Source organism: Oncorhynchus mykiss, chromosome 8, assembly GCF_057628025.1.
Source record: "Oncorhynchus mykiss isolate SJ-2025 chromosome 8, ASM5762802v1, whole genome shotgun sequence".
NCBI classification, from domain to species: Eukaryota; Metazoa; Chordata; class Actinopteri; order Salmoniformes; family Salmonidae; genus Oncorhynchus; species Oncorhynchus mykiss.
Window position 1 is genome coordinate 26,382,354 of NC_143029.1, and position 16,857 is coordinate 26,399,210.

Consider the following 16,857-nt stretch of genomic DNA (forward strand, 5'->3'; position numbering starts at 1 on the left):
GGTCTATAGTTGAGAGATTATGCAATTACTCTATGGCCTGTATAATACATGGAGAAAACGACTTCACAAACGCACCTCAAATTAGAAATGTATTTCAAACAAGATTTTTAACTTAAAATAGTCACAATTTATTGGTAGCAGTTCTTGTTTATCCTTAAATTTGGCATTTGATCCCCTCTGATGCACACACTACTATGCCTCTTTGCTGCCATGCTGTTTCTCTGAATTACACCAATGTCATCAAATGTTCAAGTGTGTGACCCAGTCAACAGTACTAACAAAGTTAAACACAGGAAAATGGAGAGCTCCTTTCAGTCTGAGAACTCAAACTTTCCTCTAAAGTCTGTCGAGACATGTTGCCTCTTTACACAAACCTAAGGTCAGTTTAGCTCTGTACTCCCTCATGGTTATGGGGAACTGTGGATAGGATTGGATAATGTAAACTGATCCCATATCTGTAATCCAGCCCCATGATACTTCCATGTTGGGCCACAGCTCTTTTTCAAAACCCTGAAAGCTTTATTGAAAATATGCACACAACACTTCTCCTACACAACGATACAAAACAGTACAATCACTTTTGTAAATAAAACAAACGCAAACAGATCCCCGTCCCACAATTACTCTTTTAATCTGCTACCGTAAACCCTTACTCCCCCACCCAGCCCCAACACCTCCAGAGAGAGAAATAAGATAGTTATTAGCATCAAATCATAAACAGTCCTAGAAACTCCAAGACAAAGGAAGAGTAGACACCAAGTTGCATTCAGACATAGCATGTCACCAGCAGGTGAATTATAACTTTGTGAAAGCTTTTGGGTTCTTCACTTTTTATTTGCCTCAACTCCTCAAACATGACATAAGGTGTGGATGGGCAGTTCAAGTCCATTCAGGGGTCCAAGAGATGGAAGGTTCTAGAATGGGAAAAGCACCATTCCAGAATGTGAAACACAGATCATGGAATCACACATACCTACAGAGCCACGATCGAGTCTCAAGTGCTTTGATTTTGGTAGGGGTAGAAACAGCAAACGCAACCAACAGTGGCACAAAAAAAAGCACTATTTTTTTGTCCTGGACATATTCCACAGAGACATGAGTATTGAATCACTGCACAATGTCTCACTTTTAAAAGACATGGGGTGGACATTTTAAACCTGATTCTTAAGGTAACACACTCCCAAAACATAACTCACCCCACTCATATTGGCATGAGTGTTACTGTGCATATTCACTATTAATATGTAAGAAGTAGTGGATAAGTAAAAATGAAACCCGAAAGACAAAACTAATCATAAGATGAATTAAAAAATATATATAGGACACCAGTTGTCTGGTTATATTTTAATATGAGAATACAGGGAGAGAGAATGAAATGATATAATGAGAACAAAAAAATGAAAGTAAGAAAATATTTCATAAAAACTGACAGAAAAGCGTTCTTTTTAAACATTTAATATCAGTCCATAGCAAATAGTCATTACATACCCCGAATCGGGAGGAAGAAAGCTCTGTATGGTGCCTTCATCACTGAAAAGGAGGACTTGGCTGGAGAGAAAGGGGTGTTGTGCAGAAATCAGTCTTGCTCAGTAAGGGCTGTAAGCCTATGTAAGATGGAGCAGCTATGCCTGTGTATATGCCGGAGGTTGTGTTTGGTTCTGTATGCTTAACATTAAGAACGCTGTACTACTGTGTACTGTGTAGGGTGCATGGAAGTGTGGCGTGAGCCAGATTCCAATATGATCACTTCCACCCATAAAACCTTGCCTATACCTATCCAGCTCTGTCAAAGGTGTGACTAGGGGTAGACCTCAGCGACGTGTTTTGGGCGTACATGTGGGTGTGTGTCTGGAGGGGACAGGCGGGGGTGTGTGTGTGTAAAGGGGAAAACTCTGTAAAGCTGTGAATTGTCCCACAAAACTGATCCAACTCCGGTATCTCAGTGCCATTCCAATGGTAGGTGTTGTTAAGGAGAAATATATAAAAAAAGCAAAGTCAAATGTAAAAAGAAAAGCCCAAGTTAAAAATAAAAAAAAATGTTTCTACAAAATGGCTCTCCAAGTATTCTTTGTTCCACAGATAGAGGTCGCTCTGGGGTTTTGGATTAATTTGAATGGGATTAAAATCCTCTTTATAATTTCACTGGGGGAGGAGGGGAAAGCATGATCTTCTGCTGGTGTGCATGCCCCTGCATTCACTAACCTGAACAAAAACACAGAAGTTCACCCATACACACAAGCTCATCCACACACACACACACACACACACAAGCAAACACACAGAGGAAGGACAGATGCAGTCCTCAGTGTACGGCAATAGTTGCATGTACAGACCTCTACATCCAAGAGTATGTCATTCTTAGAGATACTCAACACGAGGACTGGTTCACGCTTGGCCCTACAGCGGAGACGCAACCACACTACACCAGCTACCACTGACCTCTCACCTTTGACAGCTGACCTTTACCCCCTCCCAACAGGCAGATCTAGTGGAACTGTGAGCTGTGCGGTTGATAGCTTAAGCTCGGAAGCGGGAGATAGGGGGAGTCAGAGGGTGCGACTCGGGGGACATTGGCGCGAGTGTGTCCGTGTTAGACTTTAAACAAGGGATAAAAATAGCTTTTCCTAATTGAGAGAGTATTCTTCACACTAAAGCACTCCACGGCCACTACTCCTAGTTCAACCCTAGGATTCACCTGTTAAATGATAACAATAAGAATGCTATGACTATCGTAAAAAAAAATCCAAAGTAAGCATAGCCTTTGAGTTTTTCTTTGTCGGTTGGTTGGTTTTGTGTTGATTTTCTGCTTTCATCCAACAACTCAAGTGCAAAGAAAGGAGCAAGAGGAGAAAGGAAACAGAAAAACTAATAAACGGAAGAGTTGCTATAACCCCCTCCACCCCTTTTAACACCCCATCACCCTCCCCATGGACACACACGGGTAGGTGAGAGAGACAGATGACAGACACGGTCCAATCTGTGTAGATGGTCTGTAATGGCTGTCTGAAGGGGTCAGGGGCGTGATGCTGTGCCTGAGGCCCAGGGAAGAGGTGGGTTTCCAGGAGAATATTCAGGGGAGAGCCCCTGGTGTGGCTGTGGCCTTGCTGGGAAAGCGGGTGGGGCGGAAGAAGAGGGAGCCAGCAGGGAGTACCAATGGATCAGATCGATTTCCCAGGTCACTGGTCTTCCAAGTCACTGGTTCTGGTTTTGGATGAAGACCTAGTTTTGTAAGAGTGTTTTCATCCTCACCTCCATAGTTTTGCCCGGTCATGAGACAATTGATTTACTTTTCTCTGTTTTGTAAGGTTTTGGATTTCGTTCTCGTTTTGATGTTTATTTCTTGTTGGTTGGTTTTATTTCTTGATGTAAAAGAGAATAAGTTTTCCATTCCAACGTCACCATCAACTGTCCATGTTGCTGCAGTTCTCTGGGGAGAGATGAGAGTGACATAATTACCTGTAAAACTTTTGGCCTTTCTACGGCCATTGAACTTATGGCCTTACTACGGCCATTGAACTAACAAAATGCTAGCGGTATTTACCGTTGAGCCCGTCGACCACCTGTGTGTCGAGGAAGGGTGCGGGGCCCCAGACACGCACAGTGCCGTCGTCCGAGGCGGAGGCCATGAGGCCTGGGATGGCGGGGTTCCAGCTAACGCAGTTGACTGTGCGAGTGTGCCCTGTTAGTTCAGCGATGGGTAGCTCACTGCGTCGATGCCAGATATAGACCTTATGGTCTTGGGGGGGGGGGGGGGGGTGTAAGAGAGAGGGGGGGGGTACAATGGTATTAATATAGAAAATATCAGCCTTATGTCAACCTTCCTATGATATGCTGAAAAGGTTGCTGTATTTGTGTGCTTATGTATGTGAGAGATGGAGACATGGGTTGAGCCCATAACTGGAACACACCCATAGTGAGGGACACAGTGGTGAACACGTTTGTTGTAGGTCTCAACAACTACAACACTAATCCTAAGTTTGAGGAGTAGCTGTGGTCAGTGCCTAAAATGGCTGCTGTTGGGTCTGTGGGTGGTACCTTCGCTGCCGCTGGCAATGAAGTCTTCATTGTGGCCTCCGAAGCAGGAGTGGATGGTGTAGAAGCCCTGGGTCACACCTTGGTACTTCCTCACCAACACTCGGTCCTGCAGGTCCCAAAGATGCACTCCCTGTAGGGGGAAAATGGAGGGAGGAGGGGAGGAAGGAGAGGGAGCAGTTAGACACTAAACACAGCCATTAGCACTGGTACATTCTCCTCCATCTCCCTCACACAAACAGACACTAGTCCACACGCACACACAGAGAGAGACAGACACACAGAATACTGCTGGTACAGTCCTTTCAGTATTCAAGTATAGCACCCTCTCCCCATTCACCTGAGTTGCTACATTTAACAAAGCTAATCTTCCGTTCTTGGAAACAGTGAAAGACATGATAGGATGGTCCTCCTGAACTCTGTAAAAGAGGAATTCACAACAGAGATCAATCACTGATCTGTGTTCTGTTCAATGATATCTGTATACAGACAACTTCATATGTAAGGAGTCATTCTGAAGGTATTACTTGGTCCAGTAAAGCTTCCTTTAGGTCTGTTAATAATATATTTATAAAACATGAATAAAAAGTAGGAAACAGTTAGTAATTCATGTATAATTTGTTAATGTATTCATTATGCATGTATAAACCATGCATGTATAAACCATTATTACTAAGACTTCTGAACCATTTTGTTGTTGTTAATCTACTGAATAATAGTCAGGAGGGTGATTGTGATCTGGTACGAGGAGAAACCGCAGCCCTCACATGTTTCTGTCCGTTAGGTCCTCAAAGTTGTAACCCCGGATCCGCTGGTGAGTGTCTGACGCTAGCACAGTCCTGCCGTCCCCCACACACCAGAGGCACTGCACACGCACGCCCTCCCACGAGTCCAACAGGTTGCCATCCAGGTCCTGGCAATCATACACACAGGCCAGAAACAGGTAGAAAATCAGATTCAGACACACAAATACACAGTTTGTAATATACTAGATCCTGACAGTCTCTGTTCTGAAGGTCAGCAGGTTCTTGTCAGCTAATCAATAAGAAGTGAAGGTGCATATCTAAAAGTAGTCTGTCCATTTACTGTATTGTATTAGTCCCTCCCCACTGCAGTATAATTCATTCCTGCTGTCCTGTATCCACCCCACTACTCACACACTGGCAGGACAAACTGGAAGAACCAACTGACGCTGGTATATCTGGTGGATAGATCACACACACAGCAAACTGGTAGAACACACTAATACACACATCCTCCTTTTACAATACTTACACACTGGTAGAACTGTCCCCTCTGTCCCCCGGTGACAAAGCGTTTCCCGTCAGGGTTCCAGGCCACACTGGTCAGACTGTCCTCGTGGGACTGGCTCATCTTGGTCCGCAACTCGCCCGTCTACCCACCAGGGCACAAACACCACTCAGTCAGTACACAGACACCGAAGAGTTCCCAGCCTGGATGTCTACTGCACGGCTGTTTTTAACAGGCCCATGGGTCTCCCGAGTGGCGCAGTGGTCACTAGAGATTCTGGGTTCGAGTCCAGGCTCTGTCGCAGCTGGCCGCGACCGGGAGACCCATGGGGCGGCGCACAATTGGCCCAGCGTCGTCCGAGTTAGGGGAGGGTTTGGCCGGCAGGGATGTCCTTGTTCCATCGAGCACTAGCGACACAGTCGTCAGGTGTTTCTTCCGACACACTGGTGCGGCTGGCTTCCGGGTTAAGTGTGCATTGAATCAAGAAGCAGTGCGGGTTGGCTGGGTCGTGTTTTGGAGGACGCATGGCCCTCGACCTTCGCCTCTCCTGAGTCCGTACGGGAGTTGCAGCGATGAGACAAGACTGTAACTACCAATTGGATACCACGAAATTGGGGAGAAAATGTGTAAAAAAAAAAAAACAGGCCCATCTAAATCAGGTACTCTGACCAATAAATGACATTAATTTGTGTGTTTCTATTTATTTAACTAATTAATTAATTCAATCAACCCTTGTCCTGGACGGCTGCAGTCTATGCCTGTACAGATTTTTTTACCTGCACTAACATACTGTTTTGCCATCCGGGGTATGTGTGTGTGTTGCCATACCTGGACGTTCCAGAGCCAGAGTTCGGAGCAGTCATCGGGTCCGCAGGCGATCAGGTAGGCGTCGTCAGGGCTCCAGGCCAGGTAGGACACACCGTAGGCATGGCCCTCTAAGGTCCGCAGCAGCTTCAACTGGTGGCTCTCCTAGACAGCACACACACAGACACCAGGCTCTGGGTTAGAGTAAAGCACTAACGGAAAGACAGTAGATGGTGGCCATCTTTGCCATTAATGCAGCAGATGACTCCTATAAGGCATATAATGGGAATGTACACAGCAGATAGTGTGGGGGATTTGGGCTCAGTGTGGTACTCACAGGGTCCACCTGCCAGATGATGACGGTGGTGTCTTTGGAGCCGGTGGCCAGCTTGGTGCCGTTGTTGGAAAACTTACAAAACCACACCTCGTTACAGTGCTCTGTGAGGATCTGCTGCGTGTAGCACGGGAACTGCTTCCTGTGGACAGTGCCAACCAGGAGAGAGGTCAACCAAGGTCAACCGGTCAAATAAAAGGGAGAGAAAGAAGAAAATGAAGGACAGTGGAGAGGGACAGAGAGCACAAGGTAAAGAATGAAGAAGAGCGGATAGAGAGGCTACTGATGGGAGTTGGTCATTTATTCCTCGTGTCCCTAATAAAAAAGTTTTTTTATTTTTTAAACTAACTCTGCATTGTTGGAAAAGGACTCGTAAGTGAGCATTTCACTGTTTTTCTACACCTGTTGTTCACAAAGCATGTGACAAATACAACGTATGTGGTAAATGATTGAGGGTGATATTTTCTGTTCACTTTACGACTCTTGCAGTGCGCAACATTTCTGAAATCAAAAAACATTGTAGCATTCCAAAAATATTGCAGATCGCTACTGCATTACATGCAACTGATCTGGGCTCTTGAGTTTTTCCAGGTCAGGTCAAGAGGTCAGGAAAGCTCTGTATCACACACAAATACCCTGTATTTAAACACATGGCTTTCTTTATATCCACATAAATGATTGCCTCCATCTTTACCGATGTCTACAGCAGGCATTGTAAAAAGGAGAGGTTTTCAGGTTTAGCTTTTTGCACATTTCAGCTGTGTTTGGCAGAAAATGTCACCCTGAGTGTGTTGCTGACCGGCTGCAGACGTGGTCCAGGAGCAGGGAGACAGAGTCCAGGCTGCTGTCCAGTTTGGTGTTGTGGTAGAGGCAGCGGTCCCTCTGTAGCTCCACAGCCTGTCTCAGCAGGGTCTGCAGCCTGCGTGGGGGAAGCATCACTGACGGGGGCAGGTACGCTGGAGAGGGAGTGGGTTGGAGAGAAGGACAAGAGACAGGAGTCAAACTATAGTCCAGTCTGAAGTGCATCCCTAGACCCCTGTGAAGCCCTGTGTGACTTTGTGTATACGGTGTCATGTATGTGACGTAGTGTGTGTATTTTTGAGTTTATATGAAATGTGTGTTTGTGTGTGTGAGTGGTGGAATGTGGCCAGTGTTCTCACTCTGTAGCTTGTCCAGCAGTCGGCAGCGTGAATTTGCGCCTTTGCCGTCCCACTCTGCCTTGGCGCGCAGGTCCTCTGCATGGCTACACATCAGATACCTACACAAAACAAAAAAACAGTCAGACTACAACATACTCCACTGGGCAAATGCTTATGCTTGACCTCTAATAACAGTTTAATTAACCTGTATACGCTGGTTATTACTCCAAAGCCACATTGAACTCTCACTCATCTCATATGTATTTACTGTATTCTATACTATTCCACTGTATCTTAGTCCGTGCCGCTCTGACATCGTTCGTCCATATGTATATAGTATTAATTCATTCCTACTTAGATTTGTGTGTATTGGGTATATGTTGTGTAATTTGTTAGATATTACTTGTTAGATATTAGTGCACTGTCGGAGCTAGATGCACAAGCATTTCGCTACACCCGCAATAACATCTGCTAATCACATGTATGTGATCAATAAAATTTGATTTGACAACGTGACCGATCAACCACTGACGCAAATTTGGTTGTTAGTTTTTCTTGATAAATGTAGGTTTCCACTGACTGCTTGAGAGACAGAGTGGCATACTTAGTGAGCATGCGGATGCATCTGATAGACTCATTGATTGATTATTTTATTTACCCACTGAATATTTGGATCCTGTCCCGAGTTGTACTTGACCGTGTGACAGTTGACGATTGACTTACGTGTTGACTTATGTAAATGGTGCGATTGATAGACAGGCAAACCCTCTGAGGATGCTGTTTGCACAGATTGATCAGACAGCGGATTGATATGATTGGTAGAAACAGTAATGCGATACTGACTGACTGTGTGGAGCATTGATCGATTGAATCATCCGATGATTAAAGTGATCGATAGGTAATGGCGTACCCGCTGAGAACATGGATGCGGTCCGTGTTGTACTTGAGCGGCGTGAGCTCTCCCCTGAGCACCTGCAGAGCCTCGAGAACCTTCCCGTCCTCCAAGTACTCCAGATACTTCTGCTGCAGGAGCAGGAACTTCATACGCTATAGAGAAAGAGGGAGGGAGAGGGGTAGATGAAGGAGAAGAGAGAAAGGTGGAGTAGGAGGTGGTGAGAGACGAAGAAATGGGAGAAATTGAGAGAGGGGCAGGAGGGGGGGTTGATAGATTATGTAGACAAAGGATGAGAGAGAAAAGGGGGAAGAAAAAGATGAGTAAAAAGGAGAGAGAGGAGAAACAAATGAAGTAAGCAAGTGGTGACAAAAGGGTTTCATAAAAAGCGTCGGGAGCCCAGAAACCTGACCAACAGATTTTAGATGAATAGTAATGAACTAATTTCAGAACATAACACCTCCAACAACTCTGATCCTGTGCTTCAAAGGGTGCAGGCACTCATACCAGAGAGAAAGAGGCAAAGCGAGAGGCTCGACTCTGCCCCAAGATCTGTCTGAGCGAAAATACAGCGAGAAGCAGAGGAAGTGGGGATTATTGGTATGGAGGTCAATAAGAGAGTTGAATTTGGTCAACATAAAATGTTATTGCTAATTTCCTATGCAAGGCTTATTTGATCGGATAGAAGTTCCATATTTAGGTTGTTAGAAATGTATTTATATACGTGGCATTGCAGAAACTTAGAAAAAAAAGATTTTAATTCAGAGTTGTGCCTGTTGTTTATACAAAGTCTTAACAAATGGGCCCCCCAGGGGTGTGTCCTCAGTCCTCTGCTGTACTTCCTGTTCACCCACAACTGTGTGGCTTTAAACGACACAAACATCAAGTTTGCTGACCTGATAAACAACAATGACGAGTCAACCTATAAAGAGGTGGTAAGTGAACTGGCATTGTGGTGTCATGACAACAACCTCTCACTCAAAGTCAGGAAAACAAAGGAGTTCATTTTTTACTTCAGGAAGCAGAGGAAACATGCCCCGACCCAAATCAGCGGTAGAGTCACAAGTGAAGTTCCTCGGCGTTCACTTGTCATGAAACACCACCACTCGTCCAGATGACGCAACAGCACCTCTACTTCCTAAGGCGGCTGAATAAATCTGGCATGCCGACCCAGGTCCTCTCTAAATACTACAGCTGGACAATCACGGCCTGGTACAGCAATTGCGCCATCCACAACCACAAGGCCCTCCAGCAGCTGGTGAAGACAGCTCAGTACATCACTGGGACCGTGCTCCAACCCATTCAGGTAATCTACTCAAAACGGTGCCCGATGGAAGGCACGCCGCATCATCAAGCTGTTCTCTCCCTTAGCATGGGGCAGCCGGTATCGGAGCATGAGGTCTGATTCCAACAGGCTCAGAGACAGTTTCTATCTACAAGCCATCAGACTGCTGAACACTTGACCTGGACTGACCACCTGCTCTGATTCTCCTCAGCTTAGCACACACACACACCAGACTCGTATTATACTGTTCAGTTTATACACTGCCCCCACCATCCCCAAAACACATGTAAATATTGGAGTATAAATTGTGCCTTCCAGTATTATCCTTATGCTAAAAATGTTATTATATTCTACTGCCATTGACTTTATTTCTTATCGCATTGTCGATAAGGAACCTGCAAGTAAGCATTTCGTTGGACGTTGGATGTGTATCCCGTACATGCGGCTAAAAAAAAAAACATGAAACTGGTTGGCTAGAATGTTCTCGCCTCCTCCTGCATGAATTCCGCCTTCGTGGACACGTATGCCCATTATTAGAGCAGTCAGTCCCACATAGTTCATCTTTGCTCATACCGATATCATTTGAGTGACAGGCAGCATTAACATGGTGACAATGAATTGGGGAGGTATTGGTTGGCCTTCGTGTCATGTGGTGGGCGTTGGTTTAACCCCAGAGATCTCACAGTGCCAGCTGTAACTAGCCACTTCCTCGTTAACGTAATACTTGTGACCACAAGTGTGTTAACCAGTCGATTTTGGTCAATGCTGACATTTATGGTATTTATTTATTTAACCAGGCAAGTCAGTTAAGAAAAAAATCTTTACAATGATGGCCTACTCCGGATGACGCTCGGCCAATTATGCGTCGCCTTATGGGACTCCCAATCACGGCTGGTGGTGATACAGCCCGGAATCAAACCAGGATCTGTAGAGACGCCTCTAGCAATGAGATGCAGTGCCTTAGACCGCTGCGCCACTTGGGAGCCCTATTATTAAAGGAATCCATCTTATCTTGGGCTTGCCACAGCCCAACAGACGAGTTACCGCACCCTAACATAGACAGACGTGTGTCCAAGTGCACAACACACACAACCTGTCAGAAGGACCAACACGGTTTGACCTTTTCAATTATAACCATGACTATGGCATATAAAATGACCATTGTTAAGTGTCCACCATAATCAGCTTGACATCACTTGCATACCGTCTTGCTATATGGCAGGGCAGAAAACGACTATTCCTTTTTAGACATTCATAAAACAGGATATAGTTTACCTCGAGTTGAAATGAATTGTGCAATAACAAGCCTTTGGTGCACCAGAATAAAACTCCACAGGCGCTTGACTAAGCCACAGGAGACCATTTTGAGATCTATCCTTTTCATTCTACTACCACTGACTTTGCTGATAGCTACATTGAAGAAATGTGATTGATGATTGAGATATGTGGTTGTCCCACCTGGCCACCTTAAAATGAATGCACTAACTTAAGTCGCTCTGGATAAGAGTGTCTGACTCAAATGTATCCTGTCTCCTAATGAGCTAGCAAGGTCTAATCCTCATCATTTAGCCTAGCCGCAGTCCTCCGTGTTCTTTAGATGACATCTGAACGCGCTGTACCCGTGGTAGAGGCGACTCCCCTCATTAACAATCTCAGAAGAACAGCTGAATGACAAATGAGCTCCATCTCAGGGCTCCACCAGAATATGTATGGATATTAGATGATATACAAAAAACAAAATGTACAAGACATACAGTTGACTGAAAATCTACAATGAACCCACTAACCACATTTCCATCTATAGTCTTTATGCAACAAAATTCATACTATATTAAAAAATATCACAACAGCTGTGATAGAAACAGGAAGTTACTTTAAAATTGTATAAATGCCAATATACAATTTGTTCAATATGGTGGGATCTATGTCTAAAATTAATTATACAAGAAAATGCAGTGGAAACACCTTTGAGCAAATATTGATATAACCATCATATCGAAGTAAACTCAAGTGTCACGCCATGGTGTCCCCTCCCACTACGACTAGGGAAAACATGCAGTTTAAATTAGGCTACAGATGAAAAAAGTTATGATTAACTTCACAGGGTAGTGAAAGTGCATGGTATGAGTTCAATGCTCCTTTCCAATAAAATGTCACAGGTCTTATTCTGGTGACATGATGATCAATGCTTGACTGCCATGTTGACAAATAAAAATATTGTAGCTCTTATCCATAATCTCATTATGTAGACCAGCCTACCTGCACTGCATCTGCGAGTTGTTGGCTACAGTGCACATGCCAAGACCAGAGTAGGCACATTTGCTATCTAACGCAACAGCTTGTGACAAAACGATCGGTAGAGTTGAAAATGTGATGGAAACACATTGAACATTAGATTTTTATTCCGTACATGAAAATTAAGCGAAAAAGTACATTTTTGTGAGCACTAAGTCATCACGCACTGATTTCTATCTGCAACAAGTCAGTTCGATGGAAACACACCACTAGTGGGGAAATTCACATATTTTCTTTATGCAGATTTTCAAAATTTTTGCATGAAAATCTGTCACCAATTAGATGAAACCTAGCTACTAATAATGCAAAATTCTTTAAACACTAACAATGTGATTATACAACTGTGTTTTTGTTGAATAATGATATTGGTGGAACATTTTACTGATAATCATTCCATACACTTAGCATCTGACCAGCAAATTATTAAATGCAGGATACTATACCCCCATATATGAGGATATCTGTTGTAAACATTCCATTCAGTCCGTCCGAGGTATTCTGGAACACTTGAAATTCCAGTCAGAATGGATCCGCCTCACAAAGGAGGGACTTTCTAATCTAGAACAGTCAGGTTGGGGACGGAACCGTTCTAGAACCCGTGGTCCCCTTTCACTGCGTTGATGACTGTCATTCAGGTCAGGTTTGGGCTTACCACAATAGCGTTGGGAGAATGCATCAGTGCCCTCAGCTCGTTGAGATCATTCTCAGCCTGGACCAAAACAAAGAGAGAGAGGGGAGACAAATAGTTGGCTCAGCACTTTCAAGCCACAAAAACGACAAATCAAAACAGTTGACCACTACAATAACCACACTCTTTCTCTGTGGAGGAAGTCAATAACTGTCATTGTCATGGTGGGTGAAGCCATTTTGTGGCTACAGTTCAGATAATGCTCAGTAATATCTGTACTTTTATGGGATTAAAAAAATATTATGAACATTTTTTACAAGCCTTATTTGCCCAAGGCTCTTGGAATGGGAGTATTGTGGCAATGTAGAAGAGAAAGTAATTACACAAACAACTCTAAGATCCCTACTAGGAACTTAGCAACCTATATTTTCATCAACAAGTTCCAATATTTTATTAATTGGCACAAATGGTTATTAACAGCACCGTTTATGTATTCCATATGTAGCTTAATGTTGGTGTTGTACATGTGATAGATACTTAGTAACATAACCATGTTAAAGGTACTCTTGAAGAAAATGTGTGCAGGCTATGCCTAACATTAAAGGTGCATGTGTAACTATGGTAACGTGGGACCCACCTTTTCCCACTCCCCCTCCATGACGTTGTTGCGGAACTTTGTGGCTGAGGTATGTTCCAGTCTGCAGCCCGACTCCTGCATTAGCAGGTCCACTGTTTGACTGCAGAGAAGAGAGTGGGGAAACATTTTTTATTTTTGTTGTCCTTTATTTCACTAGGCAAATCAGTTAAGAACAAATTCTTATTTACAATGAGCCTACACCGGCCAAACCCTAAACAGGACAACACAGGACCAATTGTGAGCAGCCTTATGGGTCTCCCGATCATGGCCTGTTGTGATACAGCCCGGGATCGAACCAGGGTCTTAGACCGCTGCACCACTCGGGAGCCATAAAAACATTACCTCAATGTTTACAGCAAACATTAACTGACCATTTGAAAGAGACGGACATTAACGTACAGATGTAAAGGAACTGAAATGTCAGCCCAAAATCAATTGACCACGGAGAGATGAATTAAACATGAATTGCCTAAACATTCATAGCAAACAGCTTAACATTGGCCAACAAGACAGCCAATGAACCTGATATGTTATACCAGACCGACAGAGACAGGCATAACATAATCTAAACCATATCCAGCAATAAGTTATAATTCATTAGTAATAATTAGTTATAATTATAGACTAGACCTGTCAACTGTGTGTACCTTTTCTGTAAATCTCTATAAGTGTGCTGAGAAGGTGTCTGTGATAAAATGGAGTGGGGCTGTACTGACAACATAGCATGATGACATCATCCTCATGTATCAAAGAAGAGAGTGGTGCAGCAGTGTTTACAGCGTCACCCTGCTGAGTTCGGACACCATTCTCACGTTCCATTCCACTTTTGAAATGTAGGGGCGTCAGTTCCATAGCAGATAATGCATGCATTTATTCCCCATATAAACATACCCAAACAGGCTCTCTTAGCAGCTCCTGTAATGGCAGTTCTACTGGCGAGCAGTAGCAGGCTGGGTCTATCAAACACTGCATTAACAGTCCATTATGGTGACATGGGCCAATTTAGCCATGGAGGGCTCAAAATATTGTGTTCCCCCTATCTATTATTAGAGTCAATCAACGTTTCTAATCTATAACAGCTGAATAGATGCGCATTTCACAGCAGCCATGAAATCATACCCTAGTGGGGAAGTCATTCTGATTACTTCACGGGCCACCATTACCACCAATAATGAATGATACGAGTTAAACATCGCTCTGACTTTGCATCTGGGGCTATAAATGGTGATTGTGTCCATATTTAGACGACTGCCATTGTTGACATGGATGACAGACTGTCATATTTATTTGTCTGCAAATAGCAACGCCAGAATAATACACGCGGTTAGAAAGATATAACCACTGGTTTAAGAGGCTGTACCATGGTTGTTGTTCAAGACGACTGCCGCTCAAAAGGTTTCAAAAGAAACACTGACCCTGTCTTTTTCTACTTTACAGCAATGTATCAAGCAAACTCCTTTATCGACGTTATCTTTGTAAACACCAAATGTCAATGTCATGAAAACACGCAAGCCATCGAAAGGGCCAAATATGGGAAACACAGGGGAATGAAAACAAATTGACGCTGTCAAACAGGGTATCGTTATTCTCCCTACGCACTTTTGCACAATCCTCTAAAAACGCAGGCATTTCATTTCTGACACATATTCTAACGTTACACGGTGCCACCACAGTATAAAATAGGCGAAATCGATAAGGTCATTTCAAACAGGCTATGGTCATTTACATCCTTAGTAGCCACAAGTCAATATATATTTTGCAGCATATTTCGCTGGATTACAAGGTGATGTAATGCGATTTCCACCCGTGTAACAAAATACATATACAACTCACAACACGCAGTTCAACTAGCCCTATAAGGTTACTCTGAAAAAAAGTTATTGTGTGGGGTCAAGGTAGCCAACCAAATTATGAACTGTCTTGAGTTTTTATTCTGTATAAAAGGTCAGAATAACAATCGTAACGAAGACTAGTGGTTCTATCGACCTACCACTCCGTATTGTGCAAAATGGACCCCTTCTTCCTCCGACTAACGTTAGCTTGCTAACTACCCCCTCCCCCATGTTTGTCTGTCAAACGCAGAATTCCGTTTATCAACGGCCACCACGCAGTTCGCCATTTGAAAAAAAACTCACAAATAAATGATATTTCATGAATCATGTGCTTTGACATGTTAGGGGTTTTTCCTTCCAATGACACGTCGTGTAAACTTACTTTAGCCCTAACCCGTGGAGATGTTGTCCTATTAATCGGATGACATCTTCCTCCGACTGCGAAAGGCGTTTCTTCTTTTTCATGGAGCCGACCTCCGAACCAGAGGCTGTGGAAGTCCCTGAGCCCGGTCCGGCTCCGTTATTGGTACCGACACCATTCCCATTGTTTGTGCTGACCAGAAGCCCGTTGAAGTGCGTTCCCCCAGCGGAGGATGACTCCCCGTTTTGCGCGCTGTTCAGGCAGGAAAGCTCTGAATCCTGTCCTGCCCCGTTTGACTGCATGTTATTGCCGCTGAGATTGTTGACAAGGGTCCGGTTAAAGTGAATAGCAGAGGTGGCTTGGTGATGTGGAGAAGTAGTAGCAAGTCCCAAAACAACTCCAGAAAGGCCTGTCGCAACTGTTGAATCCCCGGACTCTCCTGCTCCCTCCGCCGCCGAGGCTCGGTGTTTCTTCCGTGGGGGCGGCGACGCTCCGCCGGTGTCCGAGTCGGAGGAGGAGGAAGCGGAGGCCAGAGTTTCCTCACCGAGAGCGGCCGTGGTTAGAAGCCGGCGAAGCCCCGGGTGGGAAAGGAGGTTTTAGCTCCCAGAATTTAGACTTCGTAACCCGGCTGAGAACGCACTGACTCCGTGATAGTTCCGTCAATCGCTCCGTTTTTGTTGTTGTTTCTCTCAACAGCTGCAACCCCCTAATGGAGTCCAGACACGCTGACGTAACCGGAAATTCCTATACTACCCTGCTTCCGGTAGAATTATATAATGCATGGGTGGCGCATTGGGACCAATTTTGCATATTGATTATGGTTTTATGATAGCTTTAAAGAATTTATATTAAAATTCCAGGCAAAAATTGATTTATAAAATCAGTTTTTTTTATTGGAGGAGTCGCAATGGCTTACATTCAAATAAAATACAATTGTATTCGTCATATGAGCCGAATACAACAGATGCAGACCTTATCATGAAATCCTTACTTAGAAGCCCTTAACTAACAATGCAGTTAAAAAAATAGAGTTAAGAAAACATTTACTAAATAAAGTTAAAAAAATATCAAATCAAAAAGTAACACATGAAAATTACATATAACGGGGCTGTGTAGGGGGTACTGGTCCAGAGTCACTGTGCGGTGGTATAGGTTAGTCGAGGTAATTTGTAAAGTCACTATCCATATTCAGAGGTGATGATCACTTGCACTCAGTGGCGGAACTTGAGTTTTATACACCAGAAACCAGACCAGAAATAATACTGCAACTCACAGTCATTTCACTGTGCTGAGGATTGCTGGAAATACTGTTCTGTACAAGGTTCAAATACACACAGACCCAATAAATGGAAATGAAAACATTTTTA

The 16,857-nt window shown here is 43.9% G+C and overlaps 1 protein-coding gene across 4 annotated transcripts; it reads right to left on the reverse strand.

Annotated features, from left to right (window-relative positions):
* Positions 1-104: 104 nt before the first annotated feature.
* On the reverse strand, positions 105-16,837 carry LOC110529693 (WD repeat-containing protein 26). Of its 4 annotated transcripts, none has more exons than XR_016497710.1 (14): positions 15,512-16,837; positions 13,298-13,397; positions 12,685-12,741; positions 8,471-8,607; positions 7,582-7,679; positions 7,221-7,377; positions 6,425-6,563; positions 6,112-6,252; positions 5,308-5,872; positions 4,800-4,945; positions 4,373-4,451; positions 4,036-4,165; positions 3,542-3,736; positions 105-3,427 (listed from the first exon to the last, which is right to left on the reverse strand). XR_016497710.1 is itself a non-coding variant. In XM_021612138.3 (14 exons), the coding sequence occupies exons 1-14, from the start codon at positions 15,790-15,792 to the stop codon at positions 3,402-3,404; spliced, it is 1,806 nt and encodes a 601-aa protein (XP_021467813.1). In that variant the 5' UTR covers positions 15,793-16,837; the 3' UTR covers positions 105-3,401. The 4 variants fall into 4 exon arrangements, 2 of the variants coding, with proteins under 2 accessions (XP_021467813.1, XP_021467812.1); XR_016497709.1 differs by having other exon boundaries at positions 7,203-7,377; XM_021612138.3 differs by having other exon boundaries at positions 5,308-5,427.
* Between the last annotated feature and the right edge of the window lie 20 nt (positions 16,838-16,857).